At 39.6% G+C, this 18,815-nt stretch overlaps 1 protein-coding gene across 2 annotated transcripts in view; it reads right to left on the reverse strand.

The window, feature by feature from the left end:
* Positions 1-18,815, reverse strand: part of PHF20 (PHD finger protein 20) — a 117,670-nt gene that overhangs the window by 78,978 nt on the left and 19,877 nt on the right. For both annotated transcript variants that reach the window (XM_081034645.1, XM_081034644.1), the window contains exon 2: positions 17,801-17,915. In XM_081034645.1, the coding sequence (XP_080890771.1) occupies positions 17,801-17,883 (83 nt within the window). In that variant the 5' untranslated portion in view covers positions 17,884-17,915. The remainder of the gene's footprint in view (positions 1-17,800; positions 17,916-18,815) is intronic.

An 18,815-nucleotide genomic window follows, 5' to 3' on the forward strand; every position in this document is an offset into this window, starting at 1 on the left:
ACCAATAATATCCACGTTGTGTCGGACCGACAGAAAATGGTCGGATTAGAGGGGATATACGCTCATGAGCTGTGCTCACCATGACAAAATTAAATTAGTAACAAAACAGGTTTCTACCCAAAGCCGAAAAGTATCAAGAACTCATATTTATCCAAAGTTCAACTCGGAAAGGTCAGGGAACCTAAACGTCATTAAGGTCCCCTCTGGGGACCTTATTTTAGACAAGTGGTATAACTGGTCACTAAGCCAACCAAGAAGCCACAGAAAGCCAGTGTAGCCAATCAAACAGAAAGGAAAAAGGAGAATGGACAAAAATTAGAGGGAGAGAAATTCATCAATCCCACAGATATTTTCTGAGTACCTACTCTGGGCCAGGAAGTGTGCCGGCGTTTGGAAATACCGACCCACATCTGTGAAGATGTGTGATCACAGCAGCTGGCAGAGGGAGACTGACTCTGTTACAACACGTTCCGCAGACATACCGCACACCTTACCTACCCAGTCTCACTTTACCTGCAATACTTCTCCTGCCCGCTCTCCCCAAGCAACAGCCTCAGATCCCTGACTACACTATCTTGAGTAGCTCCATTTCCTTCCAGCCTGTCCGTTTCCCGCTTGCTTCTTTCATAGCATTTACCCCAATCTGTAATTATTTTATTTGCTCCCCTGCTTACTTGTTTATGTTTATGGCTTGCTGCCCTGGGAGACTACAGACGTCCCCTAAAGGCATCTGTCTCTTCAGTATCCTCAGGGGGAATAAACATGTGTCTACATGCACAAATAATTGTAATGAAGTATTACAGGTGAAACAACAGAAGACCACTTAAGCTAGAGTAGCGTACAGAGGAACGAGAGGCTAATTCTGGGGCAAAGAGAGAGGGAGGTGGGAGGAAAGGAAGGAAAGGCCAAAACAGCCCTAGTGAAGAGGAGATAATCTCAATTCTGAAAGATGAATCGGCATTTTCCAGGTCATCAAGGAGGCACTGAAGCCGGAGAGTATTTCTGGGAGAGAGTGCATATTAGTAAACCAGCATAGGACAGAGGAAGGGAAGCAGGAAACAGGACAAGAAAATGCAGGAAACTGAAAGTAAGAAAGGAAACTAACTCAGTACAGAGAGCTGCACAGGCACCTTGTGGATTCCATAGCTATTGTACGGATGCTCTCAACGAGTATTTCCCAGAGCAGTTCATGGACCACGGGGTGTGGCTGAACACAGAGCAGGTGGCCCATAAGGTCTCCATGAGGAAATGTTTTATTGTGTTTCTCCATAATCTAGCCCATCTGTATGAGAGCTTCCCAGCTGAGGTGACATGAATGAATTACAAGTGAACAATGACATGAAAAAGGTTGAGACGCACTGACCAGATGACTACCATATACTCAAGGACTACTAACGAATTTTAGTGTATTTGTGTTTGCAATGAACCTGGCATTATATGATCACTCCCGAAAACATAGTTGTAGTAGCTTTAAAATACGTCTGCAAACTTGACACTCTGTCCTTTAAAAGGCAGAGCGTATTTAATGTGGCCTCATTTCTAACAAAGAGAATGTGGTGAAAGTGACAGCATGGTATTCCAAGGCTGGGTTATAAGTAACAAGTGTCCATTGAGAGATGAGTGGATACACAAAATGTAAATATCCATAAAATATAATATTTATTACTCAGCCTTGAAATGAAATTCTGATATACGCTACAACATAGATGGAATCTTTAAAATATTATACTAAGTGAAATAAGTCAGTCACAAAAGGACAAATACTATATGATTCCAGGCATATTATAAAATATCAGAATAGTCACATTCATAGAGACAGAAAGTACTGGGTTGGTGCAAATGTAATTGCGATTTTTGCACTGTTAAAAGTTGCCATTTGATATTGGAATACATTCTTAAATAAATATGGTTATGTTATACATCATTTTAATGCATATTTTTTGCTTTATTTCTTTTGCTAATGACATTACTTGCTGTTTATTTTCTATGTATTTTAGACTATTCAAATGATGTTAGACAAAAAGCAAATTCAAGAAATTTTCTTATTCGAGTTCAAAATGGGTCGTAAAGCAGCGGAGACAACTCACAACATCAACAACGCATTTGGCCCAGGAACTGCTAAGGAACGTACAGTGCAGTGGTGGTTCAAGAAGTTTTGCAAAGGAGACGAGAGCCTTGAAGATGAGGAGCGGAGTGGCCGGCCATCGGAAGTTGACAACGACCAATTGAGAGCAATCATCGAAGCTGAGGCTCTTACACTACGTGAGAAGTTGCCGAAGAACTCAACATCGACCAATCGACCATTCTACGGTCCTTTGGTCGTTCGGCATTTGAAGCAATTTGGAAAGGTGAAAAAAAGCTTGATGAGTGGGCGCCTCATGAGCTGATCGCAAATCAAAAAAAGCATCATTTTGAAGTGTCATCTTTTCTTATTTTATGCAACAACAACAAACCATTTCTCGATCGGATTGTGACATGCGATGAAAAGGGGATTTTATACGACAACCAGTGATGCCCAGCTCAGTGGTTGGACTGAGGAGAAGCTCCAAAGCGCTTCCCAAAACCAAACTTGCACCAGAAAAAGGTCATGGTCACTGGTGGTCTGCTGCCGGTCTGATCTACTACAGCTTTCTGAATCCTGGCGAAAGCATTACATCTGAGAAGTATGCTCAGCAAATCGAAAAGATTCGCCAAAAACTGCAACGCCTGCAGCCATTGGTCAATAGAAAGGGCCCAATTCTTCTCCACAACCCCCACTGCATGTCGCACAACCTACGCTTCAAAAGTTGAACGCATTGGGCTACGAAGTTTTGCCTCATCCGCCATATTCACCTGACCTCTCATTAACCAACAACCACTTCTTCAAGCAGCTCGACAACTTTTTGCAGGGAAAACGCTTCCACAACCAGGATGCAGAAAATGCTTTCCAAGAGTTCGTTGAATCCCAAAGCATGAATTTTTACTCTACAGGAATAAACACTTACTTCTCGCTGGCAAAAATGTGTTGACTGTAATGGCTCCTCTTCTGATTAATAAAGATGTGTTTGAGCCTGGTTATAATGATTTAAAATTCATGGTCTGAAACCGCAATTACTTCTGCACCAACCTAGGATGGTGGTTACTAAGGGCTGGGGGAGGGGAGAATGGGGAGCTACTTTTTAATGGGTACAGAGTTTCAGTCTGGAAAAATGAAAATGTTATGAAAATGGATAGTGGTGATGGTTGCACAACAATATAAATGTACTTAATGTCACTGAACTGCATAGTTAAAAATGGTTAACTTTAGGTTACGTATATTTTAACACACACAGCACTGCTGCTTCTTGGATTCCCCATTCTGAAGGATGCCAGGTGCTATGTCGTAAGAACATTCTAGATGCCCTATGGCAAGGAACTGAGGTCTCCCGCCAGCAACCAGCACCAACTTGCCAGTGGCATGAGGGAGCCACCTAGGACCACAACGTCCTAAGATCTGGAGCCAGACCCCTCTAGTTAAGCGGCTCCTGAAGTCCTGACCCACAGACACTGAGAGGATAATAAATGTTTAGTGCTGTTTTAGACCACCACATTTTGAGAAAATTTGTTACACAGCAATAAATAACTAAATTGTAGCATCTTGCTCCCATGCTACTAAAAGTGGGATCCTCCAGTCCTCATGGTTTTAAGTTGGGGAAACACTGCTCTAAGATACCAGGTAAGCCACCCCACCCTCGGGCTCCACCAAGGAAAGGAGAGGACTGTGGGAGAGTAAAGCCCACACCAAACTAGAGGGAGTAACTCCACATTTATGTCCAGAAAGACAGAGAACAGTACAGGTCTAATGCAAGGATACAATGTTGGCTTGTCCACAGTACATGACCTCAAGTCCCACGAAGGCTTGCTGCTCAGAGTCTTGGCTGCTTCTGAGTAAAATTACGCTGCCCGACATTGCACACTGTGCATGGGCTTAAATGAGAGCAGCTAGGCAGTGCTTGGCAGCAATTTGTTTGGTCCCCACACACACCCCAGAAACACAAACTGAAGAAATGTTACATGGAATAAAAAAAAAAAGGAACCAGAAAGGATAACAAATCCCCTCTGATTTCCACTCCAACCTTTCAGTCACATGGCTATTAATAACTAATGTGTATAGGCTTACTCTAGGGGTTATAAACTGCCTTTACATAGGGTATCTCACTAGATATTTACCACAATCCCATGAGGACTTAAGTTGTTATTATCACTGCACCCATTTTACATTTGTGGAAATGGAGGCCCAAATAGAGTGACGAGGAAGAGGTGTAACCTAGATCAGTATCCAAACCTGACTCTAAATCCAGGAAAAAGCCTACTGCTCTTAATGTGACTTCGTGTGTAAATATCTTTGTCATGATGCAGGTCCACAGAGGTGTCTCAACCATCTAATAGTCTACCCGGTGACTAACCCAGAATTTGCCTTAACTTTCCCCAAGGTGTTGGGCATTCAGGCTGCCTCCAGATTCTTCCCTATATAAACAGCCTTTCTGGGGGCCGGCCCGGTGGCGCAGGCGGTTAGAGCTCCGTGCTCCTAACTCCGAAGGCTGCGGGTTCGATTCCCACATGGGCCCCTGGGCTCTCAAAAAAAATAAATAAATAAATAAAAAAAATAAACAGCCTTTCTGTAAACATACAGCACTCATTTACTTCAAGAATCAGAGTGTGGCGTGTGCATATTTTGAAAGAAATATTCTAAAATGGTACAGTTGTTATCTCTGTAAGACCATGTGATCTTTATTTATATATTCCTGTATTTTTCAAGTTTTCTATGGGCAATAGCTGTAACTTTTATAATTAGAAAAACTTTTTAAGAAAGGAAAAAAAAAAGAATCAGAGTGTGCCTCTATTCCTGGCTCAGGACAAACACCAGAAGCCAAAGATGCCTATGCACAAAAGTAACATTCTAAGCCATCCCCAGCCTTTGCTCTAGAGGGGCTGGCGATGGAAGTTGTCTTTAGTGAAAAACAAAGGGCTGACGACTATTAAGCTACATAAAAACTGCGCTGTTTTGGATGCCTTAATTCTTTCCCTACCTCTTCACCACTTCCATTAATCAACATCCAACACTTCTAACTTAGGAAATCTTGCGTTCATCTCTCCTCTCTTATCCTGGTCATTTCTCACCAGCAACAACTGTCAGAACGTCAGATGACCCCTGTGCCTCTTTCAGTACCACTAAAGGGACTGATATAGAAACACTCTGTAAATATTTGGTTACTGAATAAACACCTCTTTTCTTTTCCTAAGAGGAACGAGACAGTGTCTCTCTCCTGACTTAAAAATCCCCTCTTTAGCCCAATTTCCCCCCATTCCTGATCTGTCGCCTCTGTGGATTTCTAAGAACACACTATGTTTTTCGAGCCCTGAATACTTTTGCTTACATTGATTGTTCCTTCTGCCTGCTTTCTCACCCTCACTTCATCCTGGACATCTTATACTTTAATCTTATTTCCTTGCATAGACCCCCAACTCCCTGGTCCCTCTCTCCCTCCATCATTCCTGTTTAGGGAAACATCAGCCCTAGGTAAATCAAATTGTAGACATTCTCCACTCCTGCATCCAGGCAGCTGATTATAGCTGGTGAATACATTCAACATGCTGACAGGACTCACTTTAAATGCAGACCACAAATAGTGGTTCCCTTGGGGGTGGAAGGAGTTGTGTGACTGGGTATGGGAAAAATGGTCTTCTGAGGTGCCCAAAATGTCAATATCTTGATTTTGGTGGTGGTTACACATGTGTAAACATGTATAAAAGTTCATCAAGCTACACACTTAAGATCTGTGCACTCTGATATAAATTATACCTTAATAAAAGGTTTCCAAAAAAGGAATTTTAAAGAGTAGCATCTTTGCTCTCTTAATTCAATGCCTTACAACTGTAAATTGCCATGAAAATTAATATCAAAAAGTTTTGGAAAAAAATCCAAGGCCTACCAGTGGATCCTGAGTGTAAAAGAGCCTGAGGAAGAGGCACAGTCCAGAAGGATACAGGAGACCAGTTAGGTGGCTATTGCCAGGGTCCAGAGATCCATGATGGGGACTTGGGCCAGGGAGGTAGGATAGAGGTGACAGCCAGTGTTGGAGTCAAGATAGATTCTGCAGGTGGATCTGAAAGGATTAGCTGATGGACCAGATGATGGGGTGGAAGAGATCAGGCAAGGAGGCTCCAAGGGGGCTCTAAAGGTTCTGGCTTGTTGAGTTCTGTGACACCTGACTGTTTTATTTAAAGGAAAACAAAAACAAAAACAAAAAAACAAGTACATATTACTATTGCAATGAGAAAAAAACAATACAGAGATTATCTTTTACTCAAAAAATAATAATAATAATAATCCAGAGCCTAGAAGCAACGATCCCTCAGTAGGAAGGAGCACATCTAGGACCCAGATCTCAGTGTTTAACATTATGTCCAATAAAAGGAACCAGAAGGAGTGGGGGGGGGGGGATGGATGAAAAAGGTGAAGGGAACAAAGAAATACAAACTGCCAGTTACAGAATAAGTAACGGGTATGTAATGTACAGCATAGGGAATATAGTCAATAATAATGTACTAACTATGTGTGGTGACAGATAGTTATTAGACTAGTCATGGCGATCACTTCATGAGATATATAAATGTCTACTCACTATGTTGTACACCTGAAATTAATATAATATTGTACGTTAACTATAATTTTAAAATTTTTAAAATAAGGAACCAGAGCTCCTTGGAGAAATCATTGTTTCTAGGACTGGGGCAGGAATTATACATGAGCCTAGAATATTTTGTAGTGCCAGAAATAAGGAAGTGTTAAACACACACAATGATGGGAGTATGTCAAAAGGACACAAGAGACCACTGAAAGAGCTCCCAATGAAACAACAGGAGCAACAAAACAAATAAAGCAGTATTGGATTATAACCCAAAATCTAAAATAAATTTCTGAGTCTATACTGATATAAATAAAAAATCATCAAAAACAAAAGAACTCTAGAAACAGACACAGCCAAAAGCCTAAGGAGACATGACTACTAAACATAATGCTGCATCCTGGATGGAATCCTGGAACAAAAAAAGGACATCAGGGGAAAACTAAGGAAATATGAATAAAGTATGGATTTTAGTTAATAATAATATACCATTAATGGTTCATTAATTGTAACATTTCTATCTTGCTAATAATATTTAATCTTAGTAGGGGATACTGGGTGTGTCATATATGAGAACTCTCTGTATCATCTTAGGAATTTTTCTGTAAATCTGAAACTATTCTAAAATCAAAAGCTTATTGACAAAAACTCCATGACCACCAACCTCCTGTAGACCTTAACGTCACTTGATAGCACCAGCAATCCTACCACATTTCTCTTGTCCAATCCCTCTTCACTCTCTTAAATATTTCATACCTTATCTTCTTCCCTCAACACAAGCCTTCCTCCTGATCATCAGTCACTTGAAAAAATAAAATCAATCAAAAAAGAATTCCCATTGCTGGTGGGAATGTAAAATGGTACAGCTACAGTGGAAAACAGTCTGACAGTTCCTCAAAAGGTTAAACAAGTTAATTACCACAGGACCCAACAATTCCACTCTTACGTAGATACACCCAAGAGATATGAAAACATATGCCCACACACAAACTCGAACACAAATGTTCATAGCAGCATTATTCATAAGAACCAAAAAGTGAAAAGAATACAAATAAATACTCATCAACTGATGAACAAATATTATAAAATATGGCATACATATGTAATGGAATATTATTTATCTATAAAAAATGCTGATATATATGCTACAACACAAATGAATCTTGAAAATATCATGTTAAGTGAAGTAGCTAACCATAAAGGAACATGTATTGCATGATTCAGTTTCTATGAAATATCCAGAACAGGCAAATCTAAAGAGACAGAAAATATATTAGTAACCATCAACAAAACAAAGAGGCAACCAACCAAATGGGAGAATATTATTTGCACACAAAACCTCTCATAAGGGGCTAATATCCAAAATATATAAAGAACTCATACAACTCAACAACAAAAAGACAAACAATCCAATTAAAAAATGGGCAGAGGACGTGAATAGAAACTTCTCCCAAGAAGACATACAAAAGGCCAACAGATACAGGAAAAAACACTCAACTTCATTAGCTATTAGGGAAATGCAAATAAAAACCACAATGAGATATCACCTCACCCCAGTCAGAATGGCTGTCATCAACAAGACAAATAATAACAAGTGTTGGAGAGGCTGTGGAGAAAAAAGGAACCCTCATACACTGTTGGTGGGAATGCATTCTGGTGCAGCCATTATGGAAGGCAGTGTGGAGGTTCCTCAAAAAATTTAGAATAGAATTACCATATGACCCAGCAATCCATTTCCTGGGTATCTACCCAAGAAGTCTGAAAACATTTATCAGTAAAGATATATGTACTCTGACGTTCACTGAAGCTTTAGTTACGGTGCCCAAGACATGGAAACACCAAAGTGTACTTCGACAGATGATTGGATAAAGATTGGTACATATACACAATGGAATACTATTATGCCATAAGATGAAACACTGCTATGCTAAGCAAAATAAGTCAGACAGAAAAAGTCGGAGAACCACAAGACTTCACTCATATGTGGGATGTAAAACTGAAAGCAACAAATTAACAAGACAAACAGAGACAAAAACTCCTGGAAGCAGAGAACAGGTTAGTGGTTACCAGAGGGTAAGGGGGGAAGAGGATTGGTAGAAAAGGGTAAAGGGGTCAAATATGTGGTGATAGAAGGAGAACTGACTCTGGGTGGTAAATACATAATGCAATGTATAGATGATATATTATGTATAGAATTGTACACTTGAAATCTATGTAGTTTTGTTGATCGTTGTCACACTAAATTTTAATTTAAAAAAAAAATGTATATTAGTGGTTGCCTAGGGCTGAGGAGGAAGGCGAAGTGACTGCTAATACTATGGGGTTTCCTTTTGGGGTGATGAAAATGTTCTGGAATTAGTAGTGATGGTTGTACTGTGAATATACTAAAACCCATTGATTTGAATGCTTTAAAATAATGACTTTATGGTATGTAAATTATATCTCAATTAAAAAAAAAACACAATCAAAAGGAGGGAAAGAGAAGAATCCCACCAAGTGCTGGCAAAGATACAGAGCAATGGGGACTCAGACGTTGCTGGTGGAAATGCAAAATGTAACAGTCACACTGGAAAACAGTTTGGGAGTTTCTCAAGTTAAACATACATTTAATACATGACCCAAGAGAAATGAAAACCTGATGGAAATGTTTGTTCATATTTACCACAAACTGGAAACAATTCATATTTTTGAACAGGTAAATGCATAAACTGGTACATCCATACAATGGAATTCTACTCAGCAATAAAGGGAAGAAACTACTGATTCATGCAAAAATATGGATGAAACTCAAATGAATTATGACAAGTATAAGAAGCCCAACTTAAATACATACTGTATAATTCCATTTATGTAACATTCTAGAAAAAGTAAAACTCTATGGACAGAGGACAGATTAGTGGGTGCAAAGGGCTGGAGGTGGCAGGTGGGGCTGATACAAAGGCACACAAAGAAATCTGGTGGGTGATAAAAGTGTTCTACATTTTTATTGTGGTAATGTGTGCATGACTGTATGAGTTTGACAAGCCTCAAAGAACTATACACTGAAAAGAATGAATTTTACTGTATGTAAATTAGACCTCAATTTAAAAATACAGTAACACACTCACCTATCACCAACTCTACCAGTCAACCTTCATTTCTACCGATACCCAGCCTCCCTCTTCCCCTTAGAATAAATGAACTACCTGGTCCTATCAATGGCCAATCCTTCCACCTGTGTACTACACTACAGTCTCTCCTCTCCCACTTTTTCCTTAAACTTACGCTAATCAGGGTTTTGAGCCCACTGCTTCATTAAAACAACTCTTGTCAAGGTCATCGATAACCTTGATGTGACCAAATTAACAGCCACTCGATCCTCATCTTACTTGACCCACCAGCATCACAAGACTGAGGTGATTACTTGCTGCTCCTTGAAACACTTTTTCCACTTGGCCTTTGGACACCTTCCTCATGGATTTCCTCCTGCCTCAATGGTCACTCTTTCCCAGTCTCTTTTTCTGGTTCCTTCTCATCTGCTGATGTCTAAACAGTGAAAGGCTCTAGGGCGCAGTCCTCCTTTTATCTGCACTGACTCCCTAGATCAGCACTGTCCAATACAACCTTCTCAGCTGAAACTTTCTATATCTCTGCTCTCCGATATGGTTTTTTGGATAGTTCAGCCCTAGATGAGCTCATCCAGTCTCATCACCTTAAATCCCATATATAATACTTGCAAAAAAATACTTTACGGGCTATCTACCTCCACTGGAACGTCAGCTCCTAAAGAGCGGGGACTATGTCCTAATCACTACTCTATCTCCAGCACCTAGCAATGAATGAAAGACTTGACGTCAAGTCATCTTTGTGAAGCTTTCTGAAATTCCCACACATGAAATTTATTGTACTCCTCCAGGGGTTTGTACATATGTAAATATCACCTCAAGATGTAATTAATTTCAAGGACTTCACTCTCCTTCCTAGGTACAGAACATAGCATGGGATTCAAAGCCATATCTTGTCAGGCTCAGAAGCCAGACTACCTGGATTCAAATCCCAAACCCAACACTTACTATTTGTGCAATTTTGGGCAACTTACTGAATTATTCTGTGCCTCTGTTTCCTAATGTATAAAATGGGAATGGCAAGCTCACAGTGTTGTGAGGATTATATGGGGTATAACATGTAAAGCCTTTACACTTGTGCCTGGCACAGAGTCAATCACTCAATAAATGTGAGCTACTAGCAAAGACATAAGCATCAGAATAAATGACTAACAATCCGTGGCTGGCAATGCTAAAAGCCAGTACTACATTGGCCTCTGAATTTCTTAAGGGACCGATGTGATTTTTCTTCTTTCCTATCATAATGCCTGATCACCGCAAACACTCAGCTCAATACATGTATATGGAAAGCTCAGAAATTAAAGATTACTGAAAAAGAAAAGATGGTACAAGAAGTGAAGAGGTATAAAGCAGGAACTCAGACCTAATCAGTGTAAAATAATCCTAATAAAAAAGAAATAGAAAAGAGAGCTAAGGACATTATGAAACTCAGATTTTAAAATCTTTCGTAAAAGAGATGGAAGGAGACCATGATCAACTTAAATGGAAACAAAGTAGTGAAAACGTGCCAAAGAGTCAGGAAAACAAGAGACAGAAGGAGCTTTTATCACTGTGTTCAGAACAGGAACAGGGAGAGCCAGGCCTACTGTTCAGGGCAGATGGTGCGCTCCTGACAGATGACAGGAGGAAGGCAAGGACGGCAGAACAAGCGGCTTCCATTCTATCCACCAAGGTTCATTACCAGGAAGCTGCAGCCTCTCACATGTTCGTCAGTTCACCTACACAACCCTGAAGGTAAAGACGGCAGGCAGGATTCCTGTCTATGGAGTAGGAAAAGGATATGTGGAAAGTTCAGCCCAAAGTGGTAGATCCAAAATTAGAACATGGATTCTTATCACTATGCCATGGTCTGTTTGGTGAGATAAACTGCCATGGAAAATCCAAATCTGTGTTTTACAAACTTCTCTCTTCTAAAAAAATTAAAACCCTAATTTCATGATTTCTTTGGGACCCTATTAATTTAAGAAAAGCTGGTTTGGATGACTTACAAATAAAATTCTGGTAAGGTACACAGAACAATGTTGTCAAACAAAACTGAGTAAGTCTTAGATTCATCAGTTATTAATTTGTGCCTTGGGCAAGTCATTATACCTCTGAGCTTCAGGTCCAAATGGGCTTGCTATGGGGGGTTAAATGAGATCGCCCAAGAAAAGCAACTAAAGCAATTAGCATCACCCTGACACATAGTAAATCTCTGATAAATGTTAGCGGTCATTGCTATTGTTAGTTTAACAGAAGTATAATATTAGGTGTTCTGTATCCTGTTACTGCAGTACACAGAAGCAAGGTTTCTGTATAAGCAATACAGACAAATAAAAGATATAGACCTATTATAAACATGAATCCCACTCACCCACTCTGGGTCACATTTGTGTCTCCATACACTTGTCACATGGGTTTTGAAAAATAACCCTTCATTTTCATGTTTTTTGTGTTTTTTGTGTGCGTTTGTTATAGCAACTAGCAGCAAATCAAGAAAATATGGAAGAGCACCTAGAAAAATATCACCAGGGAAAGCAATCACTTGGGAGGCACAGAAGCCTTTGGAGTCAAGTCAACAGGGGTGCAAAACCCCAGCTCTACCACTCACCAGTTATAAAGTTTGGAACAAAGAACTTTCACTTCTGTGAGCCTCGGTTTCTTCCCTCCTTTATAAAATTGAAACAGTAAATAGAACCGGCACAGTGGCTCAGGCAGTTGGAGCAGCATGCTACTAAAGTCGAGGTCGCCGGTTCGACTCCCACATGGGCCAGTGGACTGCACCCTCTACAACAAAGATTGTGAACAACAGCTCTCCCTGGAGCTGGGCTACCGTGAGCAGCCCGAGGTTGGTGTGAGCTGCAGTGCGCTGCTGCGGGATGAGTGGCCGGTGGCCAGCGTGAGTGGCAGGCAACAAGTGTGAATGGCCGGCAGCCATCGTGAGAGGCCGGCAGCCAAGAGAACTGCCATGAGCGGCCGACCAGTCGTCGACCGACTGCCTGGGGTGGGGGAGGAGGCACAAGGCTCATAATACCAGCATGGGCCAGGGAGCTGTGTCCTACACACCTAGACTGAGAAAACAATGGCTTGAACTGGGGGAGAGAAAAGGGGGATTCTTTTTAAATAAATTTTTTAAAAAATAGTAAACAACCTGATAGCTGGTTTAGAAGATTTAATGGAGAAACTGCATATGGAGAGCCTGAGAGAATCAATTCTTTACATAATTGCTATCAAATTCTGCAATATTAAAAAAAAATCTCTCATGCTTAAGGTGTAAGTAATCAAAACAACCTAGGAAATGTTTTCCTACAATCATTTGGAACTTGATCCACAAATATTTTATTGAGTACCTATTATATGCCACATGCAATTTTGAGGCACTGGAGTATATCAGTGAACAAAACAGGCTACCTGTGGCTGTCTTGAAAACACACCTATGGCATCCTTATCAAGGGGGGGGCTAGTAACTGACCAAAGCTGAAGCAGCTCTAAACCAATCACTGTCTCTGTGCCACCTCCACACTTGGCCCAGCCAATGACTGAGTAAGTAGGATACTAAGATAAAACTCTTTTAGAAGACAAGACTCTTCTGACAACTTTGACTTGAGGATTCTCCATCTCCTTCGCCAAAACTTTCAGAGAACTGCACTGCAGTCCCATACTTCCTACCTTCCTTTTCTCTCCTCCACAGGGGTCAGACTTGCAAAGCTATCTGACAGCTCTCCCAGCCTCTTCGCCTCACTCCCCATTTCCCCCTACAGGCGGTTAACAAATAAATCAATTGCATTGCTTCTTGGAGAATGCAATCTAACACAAATGAATTGCACTGCTTCTTGGAGAATCCAATCTAACACACTAGCCCTCGCTGATCTTTCATTTTAGTGGGGAAGACAGATAAACAAGTATACAAAATAATCAAGTAATTCTTAGACTGGCAAAGGTGTAGCATGACAGAATTCTTTCAAGTATTGTGTGTCCTGTTAATGGTGATGCTTACAAGAATCTATGTATGTGTTAAAATTCATAGGTATGTACACCAAAAAAGGGGGGCATTTTACTGTATGTATATTAGAAAATAACCTAAAATGCAGAGATAAAATTATACTGTAAGAGTATTAAAAAGGAACTCACATTATTTAATTTGAAATCCTATTTAATTTATAACAAATTAAATATATAAACTTATAAGTTAAATATAATTTATCCTTAGACATATTTTTTTTTAAAAGTCAAGAAAATCTTAAACTTCGCTCAGTAGATTCATTAGTGGTAATAGTGGTATTGTAACTTTGAAATTATTTTGTGTACAATGTAGAATGAGATAAACAGTTAATATATTAGTGTGATTAGGAACAAAGATTTTCAATATAAGAGAAAGGCAAAAATAAAAATAAATTACAAAACGTTGAATTTACACTGGAAATATCAAAATGAACTCACAGTTTTCAAATAATTTATTCTCTAGCTCCAGCCACTGAAAAGGCCTAAAAGAGAAGACATTCTAGAAGCAATAAACACACCCAGTGCCCAGAGCTTAATTTCTATATACCATTTGCAACTAAAAGGAACCAGGTCTCCTTGGAGAAATGGTGGGCTCCAGGGTCTGGAACAAGACATGTGTAGGATAAATCTGGGGCTTCTCGTAGTGCCAGAAAACAAGAAAATGCTCATGGACTAATAGGAGTGTGTCACAAGAACAAAGGAGCTAGTTTAAAGGACCTCTCACTGGCCAAATTTGGAATAATTTTAGCATCAAATAGAATAATGAATGTAACTGACTACAACACCACACTGAATAATCTGAGTTCTTAGTGATCCTTAAAAAGGAAAAAAAAGGGAGGGGAGAAAGCTCTTCTTGCAGAAGAACGTCAGCTAATAAAACATAGAACGACAGAGGCAGAAAATCACTATTCTTCCACTTTACATACTTATTGTAATATAATCAATCCTAATTAGCAATAATTCCATAATATCTAATATCCAGACGATATTAAGATTTTTCTTTCCCAAGAATGTCTTTTTCCAAAATTGAGATTCAATCAAAGGTTTCCACATCACATTTTCATGTCTCCTTAGTTCCTTTAATTCCACAATAATCCTCCCCTCCCCACTCTTTCCCCCATCACGGCATTTTTAAAATTTTTTTTTTAAGAGTACTGAAAAGTTGTTTTATAGAACATTCCACGTTCCGGGATGATCACATTATTTTCTAATGGTGAGTTTAACTTGTTTCTTGTATTCTCTTATATTTTCTATAAACTGAAAGTTAGGTCTACACTTCAGATTAAATATATTTTTTACAGAATGCTTCAATGGTAATGCTGTGTTTCATAACGCATCATATCAGGGAACACATAAAGCTAGTTCGCCTCACTGTTCCTTTACTTGGGTAAGGTAAAGCCCATCATCTCTCACCATTTTAAAGGTATACTTTACCCTGTGAAAGTATTAAATAATTTGTGGTGATACTTTGGTACTTGTCAATATCCTGTTCCCCCACACCACTTAGATAATGATTTTATTACAGTATCCATTGACAATCCTTGTCCGAAACTACACTGTGAGGTTCACAACCAACAATAAAGTTTGGCAAAACCTGAAAATCTGTCAAAGGCAATGTTGATAAGGATGTAGAAAAACAGGAAGTTCTGTGTACCACTGACGGGAGTGTAATTCAGAAGCAATTTGGAGATCAACTTGGCAGTTTCCAGTAAAACTGAAAATGTGTTGTGTACTACACAACAATTTCACTGGGGTAGGGCTTATTAAAAACTGCAATTCATGACCCATCAGTAGATTATAAAAATCAAATTATATGAAATTTATATATATATATATATAAAAATCAAATGCTTGCCTCTTGACAAGCATTTTTGTGTGTACGTTAAGGAGATATGCACACAACATAGAAGAAAAACACCAGAGTATAATGCATGTAATAAGGTTAAGGACTGTTCCATAAAATTTTTGCTTCATTTAAATTTATATGTATACATGAGCAGATACCACACTGTACTTAAAATATATTTCTTACTATACAGACTGTAGTCAAAACCATTTGAAAGCCATTGCCCAAGAAACATTCTCGGCCCAGGTGCACAGAGACATTTACAGAGATGTTCACAGTAGCACTGTGTATTAGTGAAAAACTGGAATCTAAATGTCCATCAGTAGGAGACAGGATAAACAAAATACGGTATATTCATACAGTGGACTCTATAAGTTAGAAGTTAGGATGAATATCGTATATCAATATCAAAATGGGTAAATCATAAAAACATGATACAGAAAAGAAACAAACAATATGATACCACTTATATGAATTTTTTTGAAACACCCAGAATGATTCTATTATTTACTGAGACATATACAGTGGTACCTCGGTTTTCGAACGTAATCTGTTCCGGAAGACCGTTCGAGTGCTGAAACATTGGAAAATAGCCCACAGCTAGGCCTCAGGATCTTGCACTCAGCAGAAGCCACGTGACATGTTCAACTTCCGAGGCATGTTTGAAAACTGAAGCATTTTACTTCTGGGTTTACGCCATTCGTAAACTGAAATGTTCGTCAACGGAGACGTTCAAAAACTGAGGTACTACTGTACACAGTAAAAATGTAAAAACACAGACAGAAAGGATACAACCAACTTCAGGATGCCGGTTGCCTCTATGGAGTGCAGGAGGGGAATTGAATAGGGAAGGGTATATAAGGTACTTCCACTACATCAGAAATGTTTTATGTCCTTTATTTTTTAAAATGTAAATAAAACAAGTGTTAATACTTATTAATTCTGAGCAGTAAGTACACAGATTATTTTATGATTAGCTCTTTTTACTTTTTCTATATTTTAAGATTTTTTAATTTAAAAAGAATTTTCCTTTTATGAAAGCTGCTTTAAAAAAAAAACTGAGGGAAAACAAAAAAAAAAGAAATAATTATAGATAATACAAACAGCCTAAAAACAACTGGGTGTTCCAAGTGTCTCTAATTCTTGGATTAAATCTCCCAGCCCCAAAAGGCAGCAGAGATATATTCTACCCCAGCTACTTCCCTGCTTCTCTTCCCTTGTCTTCTCTTTACATCCCAAGCACTGGGCAGCCTGTATATTTTGAGATAACTCCAAAACAGCTACTGTCTTCCTTATGAAAACTCAGAAAGCTTTGAGTTTCACCTTAAGCATTAACAAATAATCAAATTCTAGAACGTCCTCAACAACTACCATCACTTTACAGTTTATAGGCCTTTCCCCACATACTCTTTTTTTGTTTGATAATTAACTTTGTATTTTATTCTTTTTTTTTAATTTATTGGGGTCACAACTGTTAGTGAAATTACATAGATTTCAGATGTACAATTCTGTATTACATCATCTATAAATCCCATTGTGTGTTCACCACCCAGAGTCAGTTCTCCTTCCATCACCATATATTTGAACCCCACATATTCTATAATTTGATTCTCACGGGAAAAAAATCTCTGAGGTCGTATTACTATTACCCACGTTTATAGATAAAGCTGATGCTCAAAGTGGCTAATGACCAATGAGGTCACAAGTCAATGACAAAGACCATAACCGCTTAGCTTCTGAATCTAATCACTCCTACAGTATGACAACTAACTTTCAACCATACAACACACCCCGAAAACTGGAGGGGTTGTCCACAACACTGGAGCTGTTCTGATCTAACCTCTTTTCTTCATTCTTCCATCCTGATCTCTCTCCTCTCTTCTTCCAGACAGGCAGCCAAGAGCACGAGACCTGCCACTATTAACTCTTCCCTTCCCTGCAGCCACTCATGCTTCTTTTTCTTATAACTTCTTCAGATGAAGAGGCAGAAAGGGGAAACAAGCATGAACAAGGGGTCACAGAACGGTCCCCTTGACACAGGGACCCCTGCACCAAAGAGAAAGGACATTCCCACAGCTCAAGACTTTTAAGTCTCTCTCCCTCCACCTTCCAAGAGTCAGGGAGCAGGAAAACACTACAGAAAAGCCCAGACTACACCTCTTTACCAGTGCTGGCAAAACTCCTTTACTGAAGGGATTTAATTAAGAAAAACGTAAAAGTACCAGTTTTTTAATCGGTCCCGGGCTTCCAACTGGGCTCCCACTTCAAAGCTGATTCCTCGTCTGTTAGGTGGATGCTTTGTCATTTTCAGTCATCAACGGAGCTGCCTTTATTCTCCTGCAAAAGCCAATTAAATATTTATGAAACTTAGGCAAAGTCTGCCCAGAGTGTAGCATCACTCTCTACACGTAAAAGACAAACAGGCATTATTCAAAACACAAAGCTGCACGAAACCCTGCCTGGGCTCTCGCGCCTGCCCGCATCCTAACACAGGTGTGTACCCTCCACTGGGTCCTCCTCTATTATGCAGCACCCTGCAGTCTCTGGACCTGGGAGGAGAAAGGACTCACCTATAAGGGGCACCCCTCAGAACTCCAAGAAAACAATTGCTCTCAGCGTTAAAATTTAATCACTTGCTGACGCAGTCAAAATATATCTGCAGAGAGACTATTTAGGAAAATAGTCAAGGCCAAAAGAGAGAGAGTTCCTGCCCTCATGGCGCCTCCAGTCCATGGGGGAAAGACAAAATGTAGCCAGTAAACAGATAAATGAAATAACTGCAAGCTGTACCTGCTGTGAATGTTAAGTGCTACAAAGGAAGCTAACAAAAGCAGAGACACTAATAATTCCTGGCCCTACCTTTGGAAGCCTGGACAAAAAAGATCTATCTATACTTTCTTTGATCTAAATGTATATTTTCTACTTCTTCTTGAGTACATTCTGACAATCTACATTTTCCTAAGTAATTCTTTATGGAGCCTTTGGGTACCGAGACTGGTGGTCATTTTATATATAAGTAAAATCTATCTTTAGGTGCTAGTGGTGGTTTTGATGGAAATGGAGCCACACAAGCTCTCGAAGCACTGGAGCAGGCCACCTCCACACAGTGAGCTACCCCTAAATTCTTTGCCAGTAAACTTTGGCCCTCAACAGCCTACAATACCCAAGCAATGCCAGAGCACTGCCAGGACAACATCTACCTCAGATCAGGAGCACAATCTTACAATGGATGAATGT

This window comes from Rhinolophus hipposideros, assembly GCF_964194185.1.
Source record: "Rhinolophus hipposideros genome assembly, chromosome: 22".
Lineage (NCBI taxonomy): Eukaryota > Metazoa > Chordata > Mammalia > Chiroptera > Rhinolophidae > Rhinolophus > Rhinolophus hipposideros.